At 43.3% G+C, this 20,875-nt stretch overlaps 1 protein-coding gene across 3 annotated transcripts in view; it reads right to left on the minus strand.

Moving 5' to 3' along the window:
* Window positions 1–20,875, minus strand: part of LOC143940117 (telomerase protein component 1-like) — a 51,047-nt gene that overhangs the window by 21,046 nt on the left and 9,126 nt on the right. For 2 of the 3 annotated variants that reach the window (XM_077461192.1, XM_077461191.1), the window contains exons 3-4: window positions 9,134–9,318; window positions 4,401–4,725 (exon numbers count right to left, since the gene is read on the minus strand). In XM_077461192.1, coding sequence (XP_077317318.1) covers window positions 4,401–4,725; window positions 9,134–9,318 — 510 coding nt within the window. Of the gene's footprint in view, window positions 1–4,400; window positions 4,726–9,133; window positions 9,319–10,165; window positions 10,286–20,875 lie in introns of those variants that run through there. The other variant, XM_077461193.1, reaches the window with a different exon arrangement.

Below are 20,875 nucleotides of genomic sequence, written 5' to 3' on the forward strand. Positions count from 1 at the left end.
AGAAAAACAAAATTTACCTACAGGGTACATTGATGTGATGATGAAGATGCAGAAAAGTTTGAATAATAGAATAAAGAATTTGGCTTAACCTATGTAGCACCCTGATGTTTAGGCAGGGTTGCTATTAAATTTGGTTGCCTTGGCTGATTGTTAGGAGATCAATTGATTTCCCCCTAATTCTGGAATTGCTGCACTTCTCTCCGCTGTCACTTGGTGGCCTGGTAGCTGGTCACATTGGATAAGACCAGGGCACAGCAATGACAGATTATGAGTGAATAGGGTATCTCAGCCAATGGGCAGAGATTTTCTTGGGTCCCTTGGCCTGCTGGAAGAGCCTGTCTATTTGGGTGGAGTCAGGTGATCGGGGTTCTGTGCCACCTGGATGGCTGTCTGGGTGGACATGTGTCATATTGCCCTGGGCTGCTAGGCCAGAAACTTAAGGCCTATCCCAGGGACATCTGGCTGCTAGGCTGTCTGAGGGCCTACCCAGAAGCAAGAGAGCAGCATAGGGTTGGGACTGTGGGCTTGTAGTCCAACCAGAAGTAACGGTTCCACTGGCAGGGGGGGAACCAGTCATGGTCGGGGTAGAGGGGAAGCTGTCGCCACTAAGAGACCATCCTCCTTGTTAGTGGAGACCACTGTGAGTAAGCTGAGGCCAGTATCAGAGCAGATTTCTCGCCAATGGGGATGGCGAAGAAGTGGGAAAACTTCAGCAAGTGCCAAGTCAGGGACCCAGGGGGACAGCAGAGATGACGCTTGTGGAGCATCAGTGAGTGCCAAGCCAGGGACCTAGTGTGCCCCCAGGGGTGAAGCTTGAAGAGTATCTATGAGTGCCAAGCCAGGCACCCAGCAGGGAAGTGGTGATGACGCTTGAGGAAAATACATAGTGTTAATGTTGGAAGATCTCAGGGGATCCAGTGGCTATTGGATCTGAAGTCTAGTTAGAGAGACTGGGTGCCCATTGAGTGAAGAACCAGTGAGTGACTGCGGGGCAAGCGGAGAACTGTTCGAGTTGCAAATAGTTGGATAAATATACAGTTAGTAACTTTTACAAGACGGTTGCCATAGGAGACAGCGTCCTACCTATATAGAAGTGGTGTCCGGCTGGAGGTCTTCACCTGTATAGCTGTCTGCCTATAGAAGTCTTGGAGTCTGCCAATTAACATTGCAATTATTGAAGCAGTGCTCCAATTTAGCTTTTTATGATGAACTATTGAATTATACAATGCAACAGCGAAAAATCTGGCCGTAATTACTAAACCTCTTCGCAACCACCAGATTCCTTATAAATGGGGCCACCCAGTAAAGCTAATAATTACGAAAGACAACAACTTCTTCACTATCAGCTTGCTAGATGAAGGTCTTTCACTTCTCAGGCAATGGCATATCCTGGAACCACAGGAACAACGTCAGCAAAGTCAAATTCACCATAACCGCAACGACAACTGGGAAGAATTGGACCCTCCGGACGACATGATCACCTGAATCACTTCAGCCATGACCAGCTAACCAATCAGCCCTGGATTTCTCGCTTAAGATCAGTTTGATTGTTAACTACACCAATTAATTGAGAAACTTCTTACTGTTCTGCTCTAGAACCACTGGTTCTTTCCTATGCAAAATATCTGTTGAACACTTAGTTATCTTTTGTTCTCTTTTTATTTAAATGTTTTGCTTCTTCCAAGATACACAACACAGAAGACACGGTCCGAAAGGTCCTGATGCCTAACAAGCTTACAGACCCTATTGATTGAAACGCCTAAACAGTAAGTTACCCACACGACACTCACCACATACTTGTGACTACCTAAATAGGCTATCTCTCTAGGCGGAGAGACTCCTACATTCCAACGTCTCTAAACATAAAATTCCCACCAGGAGCAACATGTCCTTCAAATCTTGGCCCTTAACGTTAGAGGTTAGCTACCCAGGGAAAAGGTACACCCGCACCCTCAAATGCAATGTCCTATGTCTCCAAGAAACTAATTTCAGCCAAACCCAAGCACCAAATATGTCCCATAAGAACGTTCCACACTTGTTTACAGCAAATGCTCCTACCAAATCAAAAGGAGTGCTAATAGCAATCAAAGATTCAGTAGCATTCAAGTTATTAAGTATCTCAACTGACCCAAACGGAAGATATATAATATTGATCTGCGAAATCGCCAACATCGTATACACGTTAGTAAGTTTTTACGCCCCAAATACGGGCCAATTGTCCTTTTTGAAGAAACTGTGGACAAAGGTGACCAAACTAAAACAAGGCTGGGTTATCCTCTGTGGGGCTTTTAACCTTGCCCCAGATGCCTCAATAGATGTGAAAGGACTAACTCCGAAAAAAACATGTTCTTCTGATCTCCTCTCTTTTTTACATACAAATGCCATATATGGATATGATATATGGAGGTGCCAACACTGAACAGAAAAGCACTATACTTTCTTCTCTTAACCTATTCCAGAATAGACTTGTTCCTAGGAGATAAACAACTACTCCAAGATGCTCTAGACTAGATAGATACATAAAATAACATGGTTGGACCATCCGCTCATCTCACTAACTTTAGGAGGAAAAGAAGAGAGCGTGCCCTTCAATAATTGGTGCAACTGACACCTAATGTCAGTTCCAGCCAATAATCTCCAGATCCATAACCAACTGAGAGACTTCTTCACTCTCAATGAACATTCAGTCAGAAATCCGTTCTCATTGTGGGCTTCTCACAAAGCCTATATACGAGGGGTTCTGATCAAACTCAGTTCCAGGGCAAAACGCCAAAGGACATAGCAGCTAACTGATTTATTAGATACCATAAAAAAAACTAGAAGTTAATTACTGTGTAGCGATGGCCCCATGAGGTCGCTGCCTGTTCTAGCATTCACACATTTCACCCTGCTGGTCAGACATCCATTTTGGCACACTTTCCCAGACAATGAATAGTCTCTTGCTTGTTTTTGTTGTTTTTTATTAGGGGATTAAACTTGGATGGGGAAAAGGGACATGGGATTCCCAGATAATGAATACTACTTAGTAGAATAAAAGTAGTTGCATCTATACTTCTTAGTAGAATAAAAGTAGTTGAGTCTAGATCTGACAGTCTCTTCCTCTGAACATCTCCTGCAGTCCCTTTTGTGGTAGCAACCATTTTAGATGAGAAGAATAAATGTGCTAACTGACACTTGGTAGACTACTGATCCCAGCACGTCTGATAAAAATCCTGCCCGCCCTCCTGGCTGCAACGACTTGACTTTACAACAAACTCACAGTCTCTCCCTCTGGCTCCACATCCAACTCCACTCCACTGCACTCCACTGTGCTTTTCACTCACCGAACCCAGCATGGATCCCTCCTGAATGACTTGCCTGGACGTGCTCCCAACTGTCCTCGTTCCTGCCCCTGTTACAGGAACCTCTCAATGACTGTAATGAGAGGCTCCCTCGCAGCTCCCAAGCTCCTGGCTTGAGGTACACCCCCCAGAAAGGGGTTTCCCTCAGACCATGACAGTCTAACCACTCCATTATTCAGTTCATCCACCCGACAACTGCTCCCACAGCAGACTGACCGTGGGTATATATAGGAGGCCTGCCCCCCCTGCCAATCCTAGTTGGGGATTGGTCATGGCTCCCACATGCATCCCATGTCACTCCAGCCTCCAGCTCTCTGTCCTGCCCCTTTTCCAGAACCTTCACCCTGGAAACAGAGGAGGCACCCAAGAACTAAAGGCACATGTCAGTCACCTGCTGCTACACTAAAACCACTCCCCTACCCCCAGATCAAGACAAATAGTCCTGCCTTAATTTACCTGCACTGGCAGAAAAAAACACAAACACTACAATAGCTCCTACCTAGCTACCTAAGGTAGAGGGTGCTACAACTGCATATCTATATAAATGTACATAGTATCACGTTGGGTTGATTTACTAAAGCCAAATAGGCCGTGCCCTTTGCAAAGGGCATTTGTACTCTGCAAGTACGTCTACTCTAGAGCTTAGTAAATGAGCAGAAGCTCTGCTGACTTCCATTATCCAATCATGTGCAAGCAAACTGCTGTTTTTTTTTTTTTTTTCTTGCAGGTGATTGGGTACTCTTTGCAAAGTGAAACTTTTCCTAATTTACTAACCTCTGTAGCAATTGCAGAGCGTAAAGTTTTTTTGCCTTTAGTAAATCAACCTCTTTGCCTCTTTAAGGGACCTGAGTTCACCTCTTCTCTCCTCTCTCTTATTTAGTTTGATGTATTCGTCAAATTGTATAATACATGTGTACTCCTGCCTTCACATCATCTAAATAGCTTGTGGTATTTTTTATGATGTTAATACTGATAATTAATAAAGAATAGTCCTAATAATGCATTCATATGTTCCTTCTTTTTGGATATATCTTTGATTATATATATATACTTTTTTACCTTCTCTATTCCAGCAGTGCAATCCGTGCCCAGCACTTGGCAGTTGTACTTTAGAATCTGTTCTTTGGGAAAGCGATGACACACTTGTTCCTTGAGTGACTGTATGAATAAAGCATGATGACCCTTGTCCTGATATCGTGGAAGATCCTGTAATAATAGCTGAGATAGAAAAGATGGATCTCTTAAGCAAAAAGCAGCATTAGGATTAAAGTTCCTGTAAGCACCATGTAGAATCTCTGTTCCTGTTACAGACACACCATTGATCCAGTTATATTGTTCAACAATCTCTTGGGGAACTTCAGCTGCTTGTGGTATCCAGCCAGCTCTGAAAGTAGAGAGGATGAGTAACAGTAAACTTGAAGCAAAAGAGGCATAAGTTGCAAAGGGGAAAAAAGTCTACAAAAACAGTTAACATTTTATTTCAACTCCAAACAAAACTTTTTTTTTTACATTTTTCTATGTATAGGCTATGAAATGGTTAGACCCACTGTGTGGTTACTTTCATTGTGCCCTCTGGGGATTTTTTCCTGTTCTGACACCTATCATCTGCTCAGGAAATGAGGGTAAATCTTCCAATTGGAGAAACAAACAGCAATGATGACCTAAAAAAGATTCTAATGCAGCGTACACACAGTCGGATTTTCCAAAGGAAAATGTTCGATGGGAGCTTTTTGTCGTAAATTCTGACCTTGTGTAGGCTCCATCTGACATTTTCCATCGGAATTTCAGACACACAAAATTTTAGATCTGTATCTCAAATTTTCCAACAACAAAATCCATTGTCAGAAATTCTGATTGTGTGTACACAATTCCGACGCACAAAGTTCTACGCATGCTCGGAATCAAGCAGAAGAGCCGCACTGGCTATTGAACTTCAATTTTCTCGGCTCGTCGTACGTCACCTCATTCTTGACATTGGGAATTTCCAACAACATTGTGTGACCGTGTGTATGCAAGACAAGTTTGAGCCAACATCCTTCGGAAAAAATCCTATGGATTTTGTTGTCAAAATGTCCGATCGTGTGTACGCGGCATTACCCTTCCCCAGGGCTGGACTGGAACAAAAATTTGGCCCTGGACTTCATCCAGACCAGCCCACTTTAATTTTGCAAACACGCAAAAAACAGTATATAAACTGTACGCAATTGCGCAAAAAAGCCCCTAGAGAGCCTCCCTTACATCAGGGTCCCCAGAGAGCCCCTCCTTACATCTGGGTCCCCAGAGAACCCCCCCCACTTACATCAGGGTCCCCATATAGCCTTCCCCTTACATCAGGGTCCCCAGAGAGCCCCTCTTACATCAGGGTCACCAAAAAGAGTCCCCAGAGATCATCCGCCTTATATCAGGGTCCCTAGAGAGCCAACCCCTTACATCTGGGTCCCCACAGAGCCCCCCCTTACATCCAGGTCCACAGAGAGCCCCCCCTTACATTAGGGTCACCAGAAAGACTCCTGGACTGACTCAGGGCTATGGGCCCCAGATTCGGGGCTATAGCCCCAAAAGTCCCCCCCAGCGATGCCACTGGCTGTCACTGAAACCGGCCCACTGAGCCATCGGCCCACCAGGAAACTCCCTATAGTCCCTATGGCCAGTACATGCCTGCCCTTCCCTATTCCACCCATTCTGCTGAACAAGAATTGTTTTAATATTGTTTATGTTTTGATTGGAGAGATTTCCTCCTACTTCCTGTTGTGTCCCACACCTATCAAATAGGCAAAAAGTGAGGGAAATATAATCAGTTATAACATAGCAATCATAATTTTGCTCTTAACAACAGTGTAGATTGTGAAATCTGTGATCACTTATGCATTAGAGAACTGAAGATGATTGGTTACACATCTATATCAGACCATGAATAAACCAATATGTATTCGGAGAACTTTAAAAATATATAATTTTTTAAAGGTTTATTTTGCTTGGAAAATTATAAATAATAACAGATGTTACATATCAAAAATGTAAACTTGGTAATATGTGTAACAATAGCCCATTATTGAAATGCAGTCAGTATTATTAATGTCCTGAAAATAGAGAGGAGAAGTAGAAATGTTCATTGACAAAACTGTAGAAAAAAATTATTTACAACATGTTTCATACAAGTAAAGAAACTTGGGAAGGAAGAAGAAAACTAGTACAATCAGTGCCAGGAAAAGCTCATCCACTGGCCAGGGTGAAGATGGCAAATTTAAATTTCCCCATGTGTCTTTCTTCCCTTGAAAGGAAAAATGTCCCTGCATCGGTGATGTCACTGTAAAGAAAACTGTCTCTGCGTTGGTGGTGTCACTGGAATGAAAAATTGTCCCTGCAATGGTGGTTTTGTTAAGAGGAAAAATGGCGCTGCATCAGTGTCAGTGGGGAAAAAAATATCCCTGCGTCGGTGTAATCAGTCTGAGGATGTATGCTTTTGCATCTACACTACTGTGCAAAAGTTTTAGGCAAGTGTGAAAAAATGCTGTAAATTTAAGAATGCTTTCAGAAGTAGAAGTGTTAATAGTTTATTTAATTTTTATCAATGTACAAAATGGCAGTAAACGAACAGAACAGAAATCCAAGTCAGATGAATATTTGGTGTGATCACCCTTTGCCTTCAAACAGCATCAATTCTTCTAGGTACACTTGCACACAGTTTTTCGAAGGAACTTGGCAGTTAGGTTGTTCCAAACATCTTGAGAACTAACCACAGATCTTTTGTGGATATATATAGGCTGCCTTAAAGTGGTTGTAAACCCTTACAGACCACTTTGACCTACAGGTAAGCCTAGATTAAGGCTTACCTGTAGGTCCATGAAATATATCCTAAACCTACACGGTTTAGGAGATATTTGCAAAAAGACAGGCACCGCTGTCTATGGTGCATGCAGGCGCACTGAGCATGCCACTACTAACGGCGATATGCCGTTAGTGGCGGCTCCCATGCGCATCCGCGGGAGTGACATCATCGATGCTCCGGCACTGTGAGTGACCAGAGCAGCGAAAACTGGAAGAAGATGGACAGTTCGTGCTACAGGGGACAGTGGTGACATCGCTGGCTCCTGTGTCAGGCAAGTGACACCTAATGGGCTACTATACGATGCATAGTAGCCCATTATGCTTTACCTTTGTAGGGAGACAAAGAGGAAGTAAACCCATCAGGGTTTACTTCCTCTTTAAATCCTTCTGTCTCTTCATGTAATCCCAGACAGACTCAATGATGTTGCGATCAGGGCTCTGTGGGGGCCAAACCATCACTTGCAGGATTCCTTGTTCTTCTTTACACTGAAGATAGTTCTGAATGACGTTGGATGTATGTTTGGGTTCATTGTCCTGCTGCAGAATAAATTAAAAATGTGCCTGTCTTTCTAAGCATTGAATACACCATTGATCCTGACCAGATCTCCAATTTGCAGAAATGCAGCCCCAAACTTGCAAGGAACCTCCACCACGCTTGACTGTTTCCTGCAGACACTCATTATTGTACCACTCTCCAGGCCTTTGGCGAACAACCTGCCTCCTACTACAACCAAATATTTCAAATTTTGACTCATCAGTCCAAAGCACCTGCTGCCATTTTTCTGCACCCCAATTTCTATGTTTTTGTGCATAGTTGAGTTTTCTTAGCTTTGCTTCCATGTTGAAAGTATGGCTTGTTGGCTGCAATTCCTCCATGAAGACCACTTCTGGCCAGACTTGCTGGACAGTAGATGAGTGTACTTGGGTCCCACTGGTTTCTACCAGTTTTGTGCTGGTGGCTCTGCTGGACATCTTCTGATGTCAAAGGGAAGTAGGCATGATGTGTCTTTCATATGCTGAAATAGGTTTATTTGACCAACCACTGCCTCTACAGCCCTTAATGTTGCCCTGTTTCTGTGTACTTCTTCAAAAGAGCTTCAAGAGCACATCTGAAACCCCAGCCTACTTTGAAATCTTTCTGTGGAAGAGACCTTACAAATGCAGTGTAACTACCTTGTGTGCTTGTGTATTCACTCAGTTCAAACCGTCTTCTCAGTGCAGGGCCCACTGGGAGTGAAGGCAGCTTCTCCTTCTGTCCATATTGGGTTATTTGATATGTTACATGATAAGGGGAGACAGGAATAAAATCAATCTGCCCTCACTCCCCAGCAGTGCCGCACTGAGGTGGAGGAGTGCGCTCAACAGCTGCAGAGTGCAGAATCCACCATTCAGAAGCCATATAGGCCCCTGCTCCTTCTGACAGAGGTTATGTTGCAATGAGGCACCCGAGAACAGAGCAGGGCACATGCACCTTCTGCCCCCACCCCCCTCCTTGTCCTGGCCCTGAGCTCAACATTGTTTTCAATAAGAGTTGTGCTGGCATCCTTAGCTTCAAATTAGACCAAGAGCGCAAAAGGCATGGAGGGCTGTCAGTTGATCTATAATGTATACCATAATACTCAAGTTATGAAACAGTTTAATAAGACACCTGTAGGTGGTATTTACTAAAGGAAAATAGTCTTTGCACTTTACAAAGTGCAGTTGCTCCCAAAACTTAGTAAATGAGCAGAAGCTCTGTTGATTTCCACCAGTCAATCATGTGCAATCACTACTGCTGTTTTTTACATTTTCCTTGCATGTGATTGGGTATTCTTTACAAAGTGAAGGTTTACCTCATTTACTAAACTTTGGCGCAACTGCAAAGTGCACAGTCTATTTGCCTTTAGTAAATCAACCCCTTGATGTAGTTTGAGGATATTCAAATTTCAAATTTGTTGAAAAAAAAACAAGTAAAAACTATTTACCGTTCACCTAAAAGTACCACCATTAGTGGCTTTCCAAATGTGTCCTGGTGGCATCGATCCAGTTCACCGAGGCAAGTAGCAAATATGTTTCCTGAGGGAGTGTCTTTAGGGATCCCCCATCTTAAGTCACATTCTACAAGGCACATACTGTGGGCTTCACACCATTCCCTAAGCTCTGGGAATACCTACAGTGGCATTAGCAATGGAAGAAAATCTGTGATTAGAATAAGTAAATGGAGAGCAGCATGGTTAATTCACATTTTATTGGGTCCATTTAAAAGGAAATGGAAAAAATGCAGTAATGAACTGAACTTTATTTTAATGTACCCAGCTGAGAAAGATAATGAAAACCACTTGGTACATAAAAAATGCACTTTGCAATGTAAGCATGTATTTCAAAATACAAGAAGGAAAAAAGGATAAAACTGCGCTACGGGAAAAACAAATAGTGTTAAACGGAAGCTGCAATTCAAATGTACACCAAAAACACACCAAACAGAAATAGAAAAGAAAAAGAACTGCGCTAACCACGAATACCCAATATGATTAGGGTATATAGAAGTGCCAGACCCACACTGTGGGTCTTAGTACCTAATGTCTCTAAGGCCACCTCCAAAATGTAGTGTAAACCATATACGGATAAATGCAATTAAATGCAAAAACAAACCATAAATACGTATCGATAATGTGAATTCCCCAAACACAATATATGTGTATCAAACTCTGTGTATGAACCCCTAAAACATAAAAGTGAAGATATGAAAAAATATTTGCTATTAAGCATAAATGGGCTATCAAAAAATAAATTTGTGTTTAGAGACACCCTATATAATGTCCATATAGTCCTATATCAAAAATAATAATAATAAAATGTCCAAATGGTAAACGAACACCAGTAAAGCAAGACTTCAAATGAGGTACGGCAGTGAAGAAAGATTCCAAACGGCTGAATTACAGATACACAAATTGAAAATCTTCTCCAAAGATGTGGTATGCTTATCCCATCACCGAATGAATGAATTAGCTCCTTACCAGATCCAAGCGACCCCCCGTTACAGAGGGTCACCACAAGCAGCAGCAGTCAAAGGATATCCGGATAACGCTTCCTCCTCAGGTGATCACGAATCTTCCACGCGATAGGGTTATGGCTGTTACTCACTCCCGACTCGACGTGGTATCACATAAGGAAAAACATAGGCTCCAGATAGTGTAAAACCAAATGACTTTAATTTCTTAAAAACGAACGTAAACACTTACGTAAAAGACTTTAAAAACAGGTTCCAAACAAAGGCGTGCACCGGCCGGATACACGCCAACGCAAAGACCAACCCGTCCTTCCTGGTCCACAGAAACGAACACGACTGGGGTGACGTCGACACGTTCGCACCGCCCTACGCGTTTCGTAATAATTTACGTCGTCCAGGGGCACGGGCGGCGTGCGACGTCACCCCTTTTATAACCATAGATTTAACCAAGCCTCACTTTGGGTCAGCGGCCATCTTAGATGTCACATAAACATTAAGAATCAAAAAAAAAAAACATAGGCCAAGCCTCACTATCAATCACGAACGTCAGATGTGCGTATCCGCAGCGGACGTCCTATGGTTGCGGACCATACCTCGTTTCCATACGAACGTCATATGATTATAAGCCAAAGCCTCGCTTCCAGGTATTAACCCTATCGGCAGAGTGGCGTGGCAAATACCCTCATTTTAAGGTGCCCTTCCTATACCCCGAAACAGGGTATAGTGTAGATCGCCAAGAGGGGGTAAAATAAGATGGAAAATCAATAAGATAAAAAGAATAATAAAAAAATATAAAAAATGGAATAAATTATCACAAATAGGAATAAAAATACATCAAAAATTCTACGTTTCGATGTATTCATACAGCCATCAAATTCAATTAAGTATAGGCAAATAGGTATAGAGATACATCAAACATTATGCGTTTACCCGATGTGTTTATGTAGCCATCAAATTCAATTGAGAAATGGGATTACTGTAGACTTGTATTTCAAATACCTTGCTGTCTCGCATATTCCCCAGGGGTTGTTCAGAACACCCCAAAGCGAATGTCGAGGGATACACTAAAACGTGACCTAGAGGGCCGCCAGACCCAAAACCAGGCCTACCACACAGGAATATGCTCTACAGTGATATATACCAAAATAAACAGCAAGAAAAAATACAATAGAGTAGTTTTTTACAGTAACTAATACAGTAAAAACGTGGTGGAGAAGCGTTATATCAAACAGGTTACCTCAAGAGTTATTAATAAAGGCATTTACATCGGTGTCCACATTAAGGCCAAACGGAACATATGTTTTTAATTTATGGATCCAGGCCATTTCAAGCTTGGATATCTCCCTAACCAAGGACCCTCCCCTCCAGTGGGGCCTATATTTGTCTAAGCCGACGAATAGGGTACCTGATGGGTCTCTCTTGTGTGTCTGGTCGTAATGTCTGGACACAGGGTGTTTGTCGAACCCCCGTCTGATGTTGCCAATATGTTCGTTCACTCTGACACGAAGTGCCCTCTTGGTCCGCCCAATATACTGGAGGCCACAGGGGCACTGTAAAAGGTAAACCACAGCCTCCGAGGAGCAAGTAATAAAGGACTCTATATCGTATGTCCTAGAAGTACTCGAAGATACGATACTAGAAATCTTAGAGCCCCTATGCGAATTCAGGGTACAGACCTGACAGTTCTTGCATTTATAGTAGCCAACTAGATTTTGGAAAAAACATCTATTGGCCCTAGGCGGGTCTTGTACACTGGGGGCAATCTTGTTTCCCAGTGAAGAGGCCCCTTTAAAAATTATTTGGGGTTTGACAGGTAGAATTGGATTCAAAACATGGTCACTAGTAAGTAAGTGCCAATGTTTTTGAATCAAATTTCTCACACCACGATGTTGGACTGAGAAAGTCGTGACAAACGGTACACCACCCTGTATGTCAGCCCTAACACTTTGTCTGTCTGCCAGTAGTGAGGGTCTGTCTCTAGTCCGGGCAATCCTCATAGTTGCGTCAAGGGAAACGGGATCATATCCCTTTTCCAAAAATCTACCTGCCAAAATCGCTGCCTGTTCATCATATTTTACAATATCCGAACAGTTCCGTCTGAGGCGTAGAAATTGCCCCAAGGGAACAGCTTTTAGCCAAGGTTGAAAGTGGCAGCTATCGGTAGGGATGTACGAGTTCCTATCGGTAGATTTAAAATATGTAGATGTGATGAACTCATTACCAACCCTCCTGATGTTAAGATCGAGAAAATTGACCTCGTCCTGGCTAGCCTCAAAGCTAAATTTAATTCCTCTGTTGTTTTCATTTAGACCAGCCATGAACGATCGCAAGTCTGGCTCTGTTCCTTCCCAAAGGAGGAGGACATCATCGATATACCTCGCCCACAGGACTATCTCAGACCTTCTAGGGGCATCGATGATGTCCTCCTCCCATTTGGCCATGAAAAGATTGGCCAAACTGGGGGCATATTTTGCCCCCATGGCCACACCCCTATCCTGGCGATAAAATTTCTGGTCAAACCAGAAATAGTTGTGTCCGGCCGCATATTCCAAAAGTTCTATTAGGAAATCAATCTGAGGTAAAGGAAGACCCGATCCCCTCTCTAGGAATAGTCTCACTGCCTCGACCCCTAGGGAGTGGGGGATGATGGTATACAGTGAATTCACGTCTGCCGTGACCAGCCAAAGACCATCTCCAGGGGTGATACCGGACAGAAGATTGATTACATGTTTAGTGTCCTTGACATAAGACGGGACCTTTTGGACCAAAGGTTGCAGATAGTGATCTATATACTTGCCCACCCGGGACGTAACCGAGTCAATGCCACTGACTATGGGTCGACCCGGGGGGCAAGTTTGATTCTTATGAAGCTTCGGGAGGTAGTAAATGACAGGTGTACGGGGGGCACAAGGTATCAAAAAAAGTTTTTCTTTATCGTTTAGGATGCCCCTCCGATGGCCTCCCTCCACAATCCTACCCAGTTCCTTCTTATACTTGTCCACTGGATCCCGATTAAGGATAGTATATGTTTCCCTATCTTCCAAGATGCGATACATCTCTTTCATGTAGTCACAACGATCTAGTACCACAATCCCCCCCCTTTATCGGCAGGTCTAATGACCAAGGACTTGTTGTTGCACAAGGTGTCTAGGCCCATCTCCAGATCTCTCCGCATTTTAACTTTCTTTACCCTAATATCCTCCAGGTCACGTAATACCACATCCCTGAATACCTTGATACTGGGTGCAAGGGATCCTGGAGGGTTAAAAAGGGAGGCATTTGAGAGGCTGGAGTGTTGAAACTCCGTGACTCTCGTAGTACTCTCTCTGATGGGATTACCCAACATATACCGTTTTATATTTAGCTTGCGGACGAATTTATGTACGTCCATATAGGTTTGAAACTTGCTCAGGCATCTGGGCGGAGCAAATTTCAAACCTTTGTCAAGTACTTTGGTTTCAGAGGTCGTGAGTTCCTGTTTGCTAAGGTTAAAGATTCCAGTTCCTATGGCCTCTTTCTTTTTTGTTGACTGAGCTCGCCTCCCCCCTCTAACCCCTCTCTTTGTTCGACGGACCTTTTTAGGCCTCTGTTGTCCCTGGGAAAAAAATGTTGGTTATTATTCCCACTGGTGTGGGGCCCTTCCTCATAGGCGGGCTGTTGGTGTCCCTGTCTAAAACCTGGGCTCCCCTGGAAATGGGAATCCGGATGGCGTCTATGGTCCGCCCTCCAATTCCCTCCTACTCGGCCCGATCCCCTGGGGGTCTCAGAATCAGAGAGGGGAAAAAAACGATTTTGAGTGGGGACATTATAATTATAATTCCTATCGTCTCTATTGTGATAGGGGAGGTTCCCTTGGTAGGGGCCCTGAGTCCATTCTGGGGGCCCATAGGTCCCTGAATGGCTAGGTCGTCCTGTTCTCGGAGAAAAAGGTACTCGGTAAGGGTGTGGCCCATTTAACTTGGGGCCTTTTTTAGGGACTCTCTGTTGGGGAGCTCCCACATATTGATTCCTAGTATGGTTTGGAGTTTTATGATTGTTCACAGGTCTCCTAAAACCATAACTAGTACCGGGATTAGGTTGGGTGCTGTTCGGGGGTGGCTGTACGGGGTTACCTCCCACTGCGCCCAATAAATTCAGTTGTTGTGATGTGTCCATCTGGACCTCCACCACCTCTTCCAAATCTAAATCCCTCTGCCAAGAGAAAACCATCCCAGTGTTGTAATCCTCCTTATCTCTATTATATTTCCGTTTTTTCTTAGTTTTCTGATCTCTTTCTTCTTTTTCAAGCACCTTCAACAGGTTCTTGGAACATTCCCTATATTCCTCACTGTCCCTGAGAGGTAATAGGGAATCCCTAATGGCCTTAATCTCTATATCTAATCGGGCAGCTTTCTCGCTCTTTTTTTGAGCTAAGAAGCGTAGTAAACTCACACCTGATTCATTAAAATATCTATACCAACCTTCTAAATCCGGTTCCCCTTGTTGGGGACTGACATTCCACCTCAAACTCCTAGGGACCATTGCCTCCCTAATATAGGTTTCCAGGAAGGCAATGTCCCATTGGAGGTGGATCTCGGATGTGGTCAAATTCTTAAGTCGTAAGAAAAGGCCACTCGTATCGGAGACCACTGACGGTGGGGTAGAGTCAAAAACCCCAGTTGTGTCTACAACCCTTTTTGCCCGAAATTCAAAAATATCCATGATCTTAAAATTGGTATGACCCAAAACCAACCGAAGCAGCAATTAACAATTGGAAAGTAAACAAGAAGGAAAAAAGGATAAAACTGCGCTACGGGAAAAACAAATAGTGTTAAACGGAAGCTGCAATTCAAATGTACACCAAAAATACACCAAACAGAAATAGAAAAGAAAAAGAACTGCGCTAACCACGAATACCCAATATGATTAGGGTATATAGAAGTGCCAGACCCACACTGTGGGTCTTAGTACCTAATGTCTCTAAGGCCACCTCCAAAATGTAGTGTAAACCATATACGGATAAATGCAATTAAATGCAAAAACAAACCATAAATACGTATCGATAATGTGAATTCCCCAAACACAATATATGTGTATCAAACTCTGTGTATGAACCCCTAAAACATAAAAGTGAAGATATGAAAAAATATTTGCTATTAAGCATAAATGGGCTATCAAAAAATAAATTTGTGTTTAGAGACACCCTATATAATGTCCATATAGTCCTATATCAAAAATAATAATAATAAAATGTCCAAATGGTAAACGAACACCAGTAAAGCAAGACTTCAAATGAGGTACGGCAGTGAAGAAAGATTCCAAACGGCTGAATTACAGATACACAAATTGAAAATCTTCTCCAAAGATGTGGTATGCTTATCCCATCACCGAATGAATGAATTAGCTCCTTACCAGATCCAAGCGACCCCCCGTTACAGAGGGTCACCACAAGCAGCAGCAGTCAAAGGATATCCGGATAACGCTTCCTCCTCAGGTGATCACGAATCTTCCACGCGATAGGGTTATGGCTGTTACTCACTCCCGACTCGACGTGGTATCACATAAGGAAAAACATAGGCTCCAGATAGTGTAAAACCAAATGACTTTAATTTCTTAAAAACGAACGTAAACACTTACGTAAAAGACTTTAAAAACAAGTTCCAAACAAAGGCGTGCACCGGCCGGATACACGCCAACGCAAAGACCAACCCGTCCTTCCTGGTCCACAGAAACGAACACGACTGGGGTGACGTCGACACGTTCGCACCGCCCTACGCGTTTCGTAATAATTTACGTCGTCCAGGGGCACGGGCGGCGTGCGACGTCACCCCTTTTATAACCATAGATTTAACCAAGCCTCACTTTGGGTCAGCGGCCATCTTAGATGTCACATAAACATTAAGAATCAAAAAAAAAAAAAAAAAACGTAGGCCAAGCCTCACTATCAATCACGAACGTCAGATGTGCGTATCCGCAGCGGACGTCCTATGGTTGCGGACCATACCTCGTTTCCATACGAACGTCATATGATTATAAGCCAAAGCCTCGCTTCCAGGTATTAACCCTATCGGCAGAGTGGCGTGGCAAATACCCTCATTTTAAGGTGCCCTTCCTATACCCCGAAACAGGGTATAGTGTAGATCGCCAAGAGGGGGTAAAATAAGATGGAAAATCAATAAGATAAAAAGAATAATAAAAAAATATAAAAAAATATAAAAAATTGAATAAATTATCACAAATAGGAATAAAAATACATCAAAAATTCTACGTTTCGATGTATTCATACAGCCATCAAATTCAATTAAGTATAGGCAAATAGGTATAGAGATACATCAAACATTATGCGTTTACCCGATGTGTTTATGTAGCCATCAAATTCAATTGAGAAATGGGATTACTGTAGACTTGTATTTCAAATACCTTGCTGTCTCGCATATTCCCCAGGGGTTGTTCAGAACACCCCAAAGCGAATGTCGAGGGATACACTAAAACGTGACCTAGATTTTTGATGTATTTTTATTCCTATTTGTGATAATTTATTCCATTTTTTATATTTTTTTATATTTTTTTATTATTCTTTTTATCTTATTGATTTTCCATCTTATTTTACCCCCTCTTGGCGATCTACACTATACCCTGTTTCGGGGTATAGGAAGGGCACCTTAAAATGAGGGTATTTGCCACGCCACTCTGCCGATAGGGTTAATACCTGGAAGCGAGGCTTTGGCTTATAATCATATGACGTTCGTATGGAAACGAGGTATGGTCCGCAACCATAGGACGTCCGCTGCGGATACGCACATCTGACGTTCGTGATTGATAGTGAGGCTTGGCCTACGTTTTTTTTTTTTTTGGTTCTTAATGTTTATGTGACATCTAAGATGGCCGCTGACCCAAAGTGAGGCTTGGTTAAATCTATGGTTATAAAAGGGGTGACGTCGCACGCCGCCCGTGCCCCTGGACGACGTAAATTATTACGAAACGCGTAGGGCGGTGCGAACGTGTCGACGTCACCCCAGTCGTGTTCGTTTCTGTGGACCAGGAAGGACGGGTTGGTCTTTGCGTTGGCGTGTATCCGGCCGGTGCACGCCTTTGTTTGGAACCTGTTTTTAAAGTCTTTTACGTAAGTGTTTACGTTCGTTTTTAAGAAATTAAAGTCATTTGGTTTTACACTATCTGGAGCCTATGTTTTTCCTTATGTGATACCACGTCGAGTCGGGAGTGAGTAACAGCCATAACCCTATCGCGTGGAAGATTCGTGATCACCTGAGGAGGAAGCGTTATCCGGATATCCTTTGACTGCTGCTGCTTGTGGTGACCCTCTGTAACGGGGGGTCGCTTGGATCTGGTAAGGAGCTAATTCATTCATTCGGTGATGGGATAAGCATACCACATCTTTGGAGAAGATTTTCAATTTGTGTATCTGTAATTCAGCCGTTTGGAATCTTTCTTCACTGCCGTACCTCATTTGAAGTCTTGCTTTACTGGTGTTCGTTTACCATTTGGACATTTTATTATTATTATTTTTGATATAGGACTATATGGACATTATATAGGGTGTCTCTAAACACAAATTTATTTTTTGATAGCCCATTTATGCTTAATAGCAAATATTTTTTCATATCTTCACTTTTATGTTTTAGGGGTTCATACACAGAGTTTGATACACATATATTGTGTTTGGGGAATTCACATTATCGATACGTATTTATGGTTTGTTTTTGCATTTAATTGCATTTATCCGTATATGGTTTACACTACATTTTGGAGGTGGCCTTAGAGACATTAGGTACTAAGACCCACAGTGTGGGTCTGGCACTTCTATATACCCTAATCATATTGGGTATTCGTGGTTAGCGCAGTTCTTTTTCTTTTCTATTTCTGTTTGGTGTATTTTTGGTGTACATTTGAATTGCAGCTTCCGTTTAACACTATTTGTTTTTCCCGTAGCGCAGTTTTATCCTTTTTTCCTTCTTGTTTACTTTCCAATTGTTAATTGCTGCTTCGGTTGGTTTTGGGTCATACCAATTTTAAGATCATGGATATTTTTGAATTTCGGGCAAAAAGGGTTGTAGACACAACTGGGGTTTTTGACTCTACCCCACCGTCAGTGGTCTCTGATACGAGTGGCCTTTTCTTACGACTTAAGAATTTGACCACATCCGAGATCCACCTCCAATGGGACATTGCCTTCCTGGAAACCTATATTAGGGAGGCAATGGTCCCTAGGAGTTTGAGGTGGAATGTCAGTCCCCAACAAGGGGAACCGGATTTAGAAGGTTGGTATAGATATTTTAATGAATCAGGTGTGAGTTTACTACGCTTCTTAGCTCAAAAAAAGAGCGAGAAAGCTGCCCGATTAGATATAGAGATTAAGGCCATTAGGGATTCCCTATTACCTCTCAGGGACAGTGAGGAATATAGGGAATGTTCCAAGAACCTGTTGAAGGTGCTTGAAAAAGAAGAAAGAGATCAGAAAACTAAGAAAAAACGGAAATATAATAGAGATAAGGAGGATTACAACACTGGGATGGTTTTCTCTTGGCAGAGGGATTTAGATTTGGAAGAGGTGGTGGAGGTCCAGATGGACACATCACAACAACTGAATTTATTGGGCGCAGTGGGAGGTAACCCCGTACAGCCACCCCCGAACAGCACCCAACCTAATCCCGGTACTAGTTATGGTTTTAGGAGACCTGTGAACAATCATAAAACTCCAAACCATACTAGGAATCAATATGTGGGAGCTCCCCAACAGAGAGTCCCTAAAAAAGGCCCCAAGTTAAATGGGCCACACCCTTACCGAGTACCTTTTTCTCCGAGAACAGGACGACCTAGCCATTCAGGGACCTATGGGCCCCCAGAATGGACTCAGGGCCCCTACCAAGGGAACCTCCCCTATCACAATAGAGACGATAGGAATTATAATTATAATGTCCCCACTCAAAATCGTTTTTTTTCCCCTCTCTGATTCTGAGACCCCCAGGGGATCGGGCCGAGTAGGAGGGAATTGGAGGGCGGACCATAGACGCCATCCGGATTCCCATTTCCAGGGGAGCCCAGGTTTTAGACAGGGACACCAACAGCCCGCCTATGAGGAAGGGCCCCACACCAGTGGGAATAATAACCAACATTTTTTTCCCAGGGACAACAGAGGCCTAAAAAGGTCCGTCGAACAAAGAGAGGGGTTAGAGGGGGGAGGCGAGCTCAGTCAACAAAAAAGAAAGAGGCCATAGGAACTGGAATCTTTAACCTTAGCAAACAGGAACTCACGACCTCTGAAACCAAAGTACTTGACAAAGGTTTGAAATTTGCTCCGCCCAGATGCCTGAGCAAGTTTCAAACCTATATGGACGTACATAAATTCGTCCGCAAGCTAAATATAAAACGGTATATGTTGGGTAATCCCATCAGAGAGAGTACTACGAGAGTCACGGAGTTTCAACACTCCAGCCTCTCAAATGCCTCCCTTTTTAACCCTCCAGGATCCCTTGCACCCAGTATCAAGGTATTCAGGGATGTGGTATTACGTGACCTGGAGGATATTAGGGTAAAGAAAGTTAAAATGCGGAGAGATCTGGAGATGGGCCTAGACACCTTGTGCAACAACAAGTCCTTGGTCATTAGACCTGCCGATAAAGGGGGGGGGATTGTGGTACTAGATCGTTGTGACTACATGAAAGAGATGTATCGCATCTTGGAAGATAGGGAAACATATACTATCCTTAATCGGGATCCAGTGGACAAGTATAAGAAGGAACTGGGTAGGATTGTGGAGGGAGGCCATCGGAGGGGCATCCTAAACGATAAAGAAAAACTTTTTTTGATACCTTGTGCCCCCCGTACACCTGTCATTTACTACCTCCCGAAGCTTCATAAGAATCAAACTTGCCCCCCGGGTCGACCCATAGTCAGTGGCATTGACTCGGTTACGTCCCGGGTGGGCAAGTATATAGATCACTATCTGCAACCTTTGGTCCAAAAGGTCCCGTCTTATGTCAAGGACACTAAACATGTAATCAATCTTCTGTCCGGTATCACCCCTGGAGATGGTCTTTGGCTGGTCACGGCAGACGTGAATTCACTGTATACCATCATCCCCCACTCCCTAGGGGTCGAGGCAGTGAGACTATTCCTAGAGAGGGGATCGGGTCTTCCTTTACCTCAGATTCATTTCCTAATAGAACTTTTGGAATATGCGGCCGGACACAACTATTTCTGGTTTGACCAGCAATTTTATCGCCAGGATAGGGGTGTGGCCATGGGGGCAAAATATGCCCCCAGTTTGGCCAATCTTTTCATGGCCAAATGGGAGGAGGACATCATCGATGCCCCTAGAAGGTCTGAGATAGTCCTGTGGGCGAGGTATATCGATGATGTCCTCCTCCTTTGGGAAGGAACAGAGCCAGACTTGCGATCGTTCATGGCTGGTCTAAATGAAAACAACAGAGGAATTAAATTTAGCTTTGAGGCTAGCCAGGACGAGGTCAATTTTCTCGATCTTAACATCAGGAGGGTTGGTAATGAGTTCATCACATCTACATATTTTAAATCTACCGATAGGAACTCGTACATCCCTACCGATAGCTGCCACTTTCAACCTTGGCTAAAAGCTGTTCCCTTGGGGCAATTTCTACGCCTCAGACGGAACTGTTCGGATATTGTAAAATATGATGAACAGGCAGCGATTTTGGCAGGTAGATTTTTGGAAAAGGGATATGATCCCGTTTCCCTTGAC

Source organism: Lithobates pipiens, unplaced genomic scaffold (genome assembly GCF_037356315.1).
Source record: "Lithobates pipiens isolate NorthernLeopardFrog02 unplaced genomic scaffold, aLitPip1_a1.2 Scaffold_3, whole genome shotgun sequence".
NCBI classification, from domain to species: domain Eukaryota; kingdom Metazoa; phylum Chordata; class Amphibia; order Anura; family Ranidae; genus Lithobates; species Lithobates pipiens.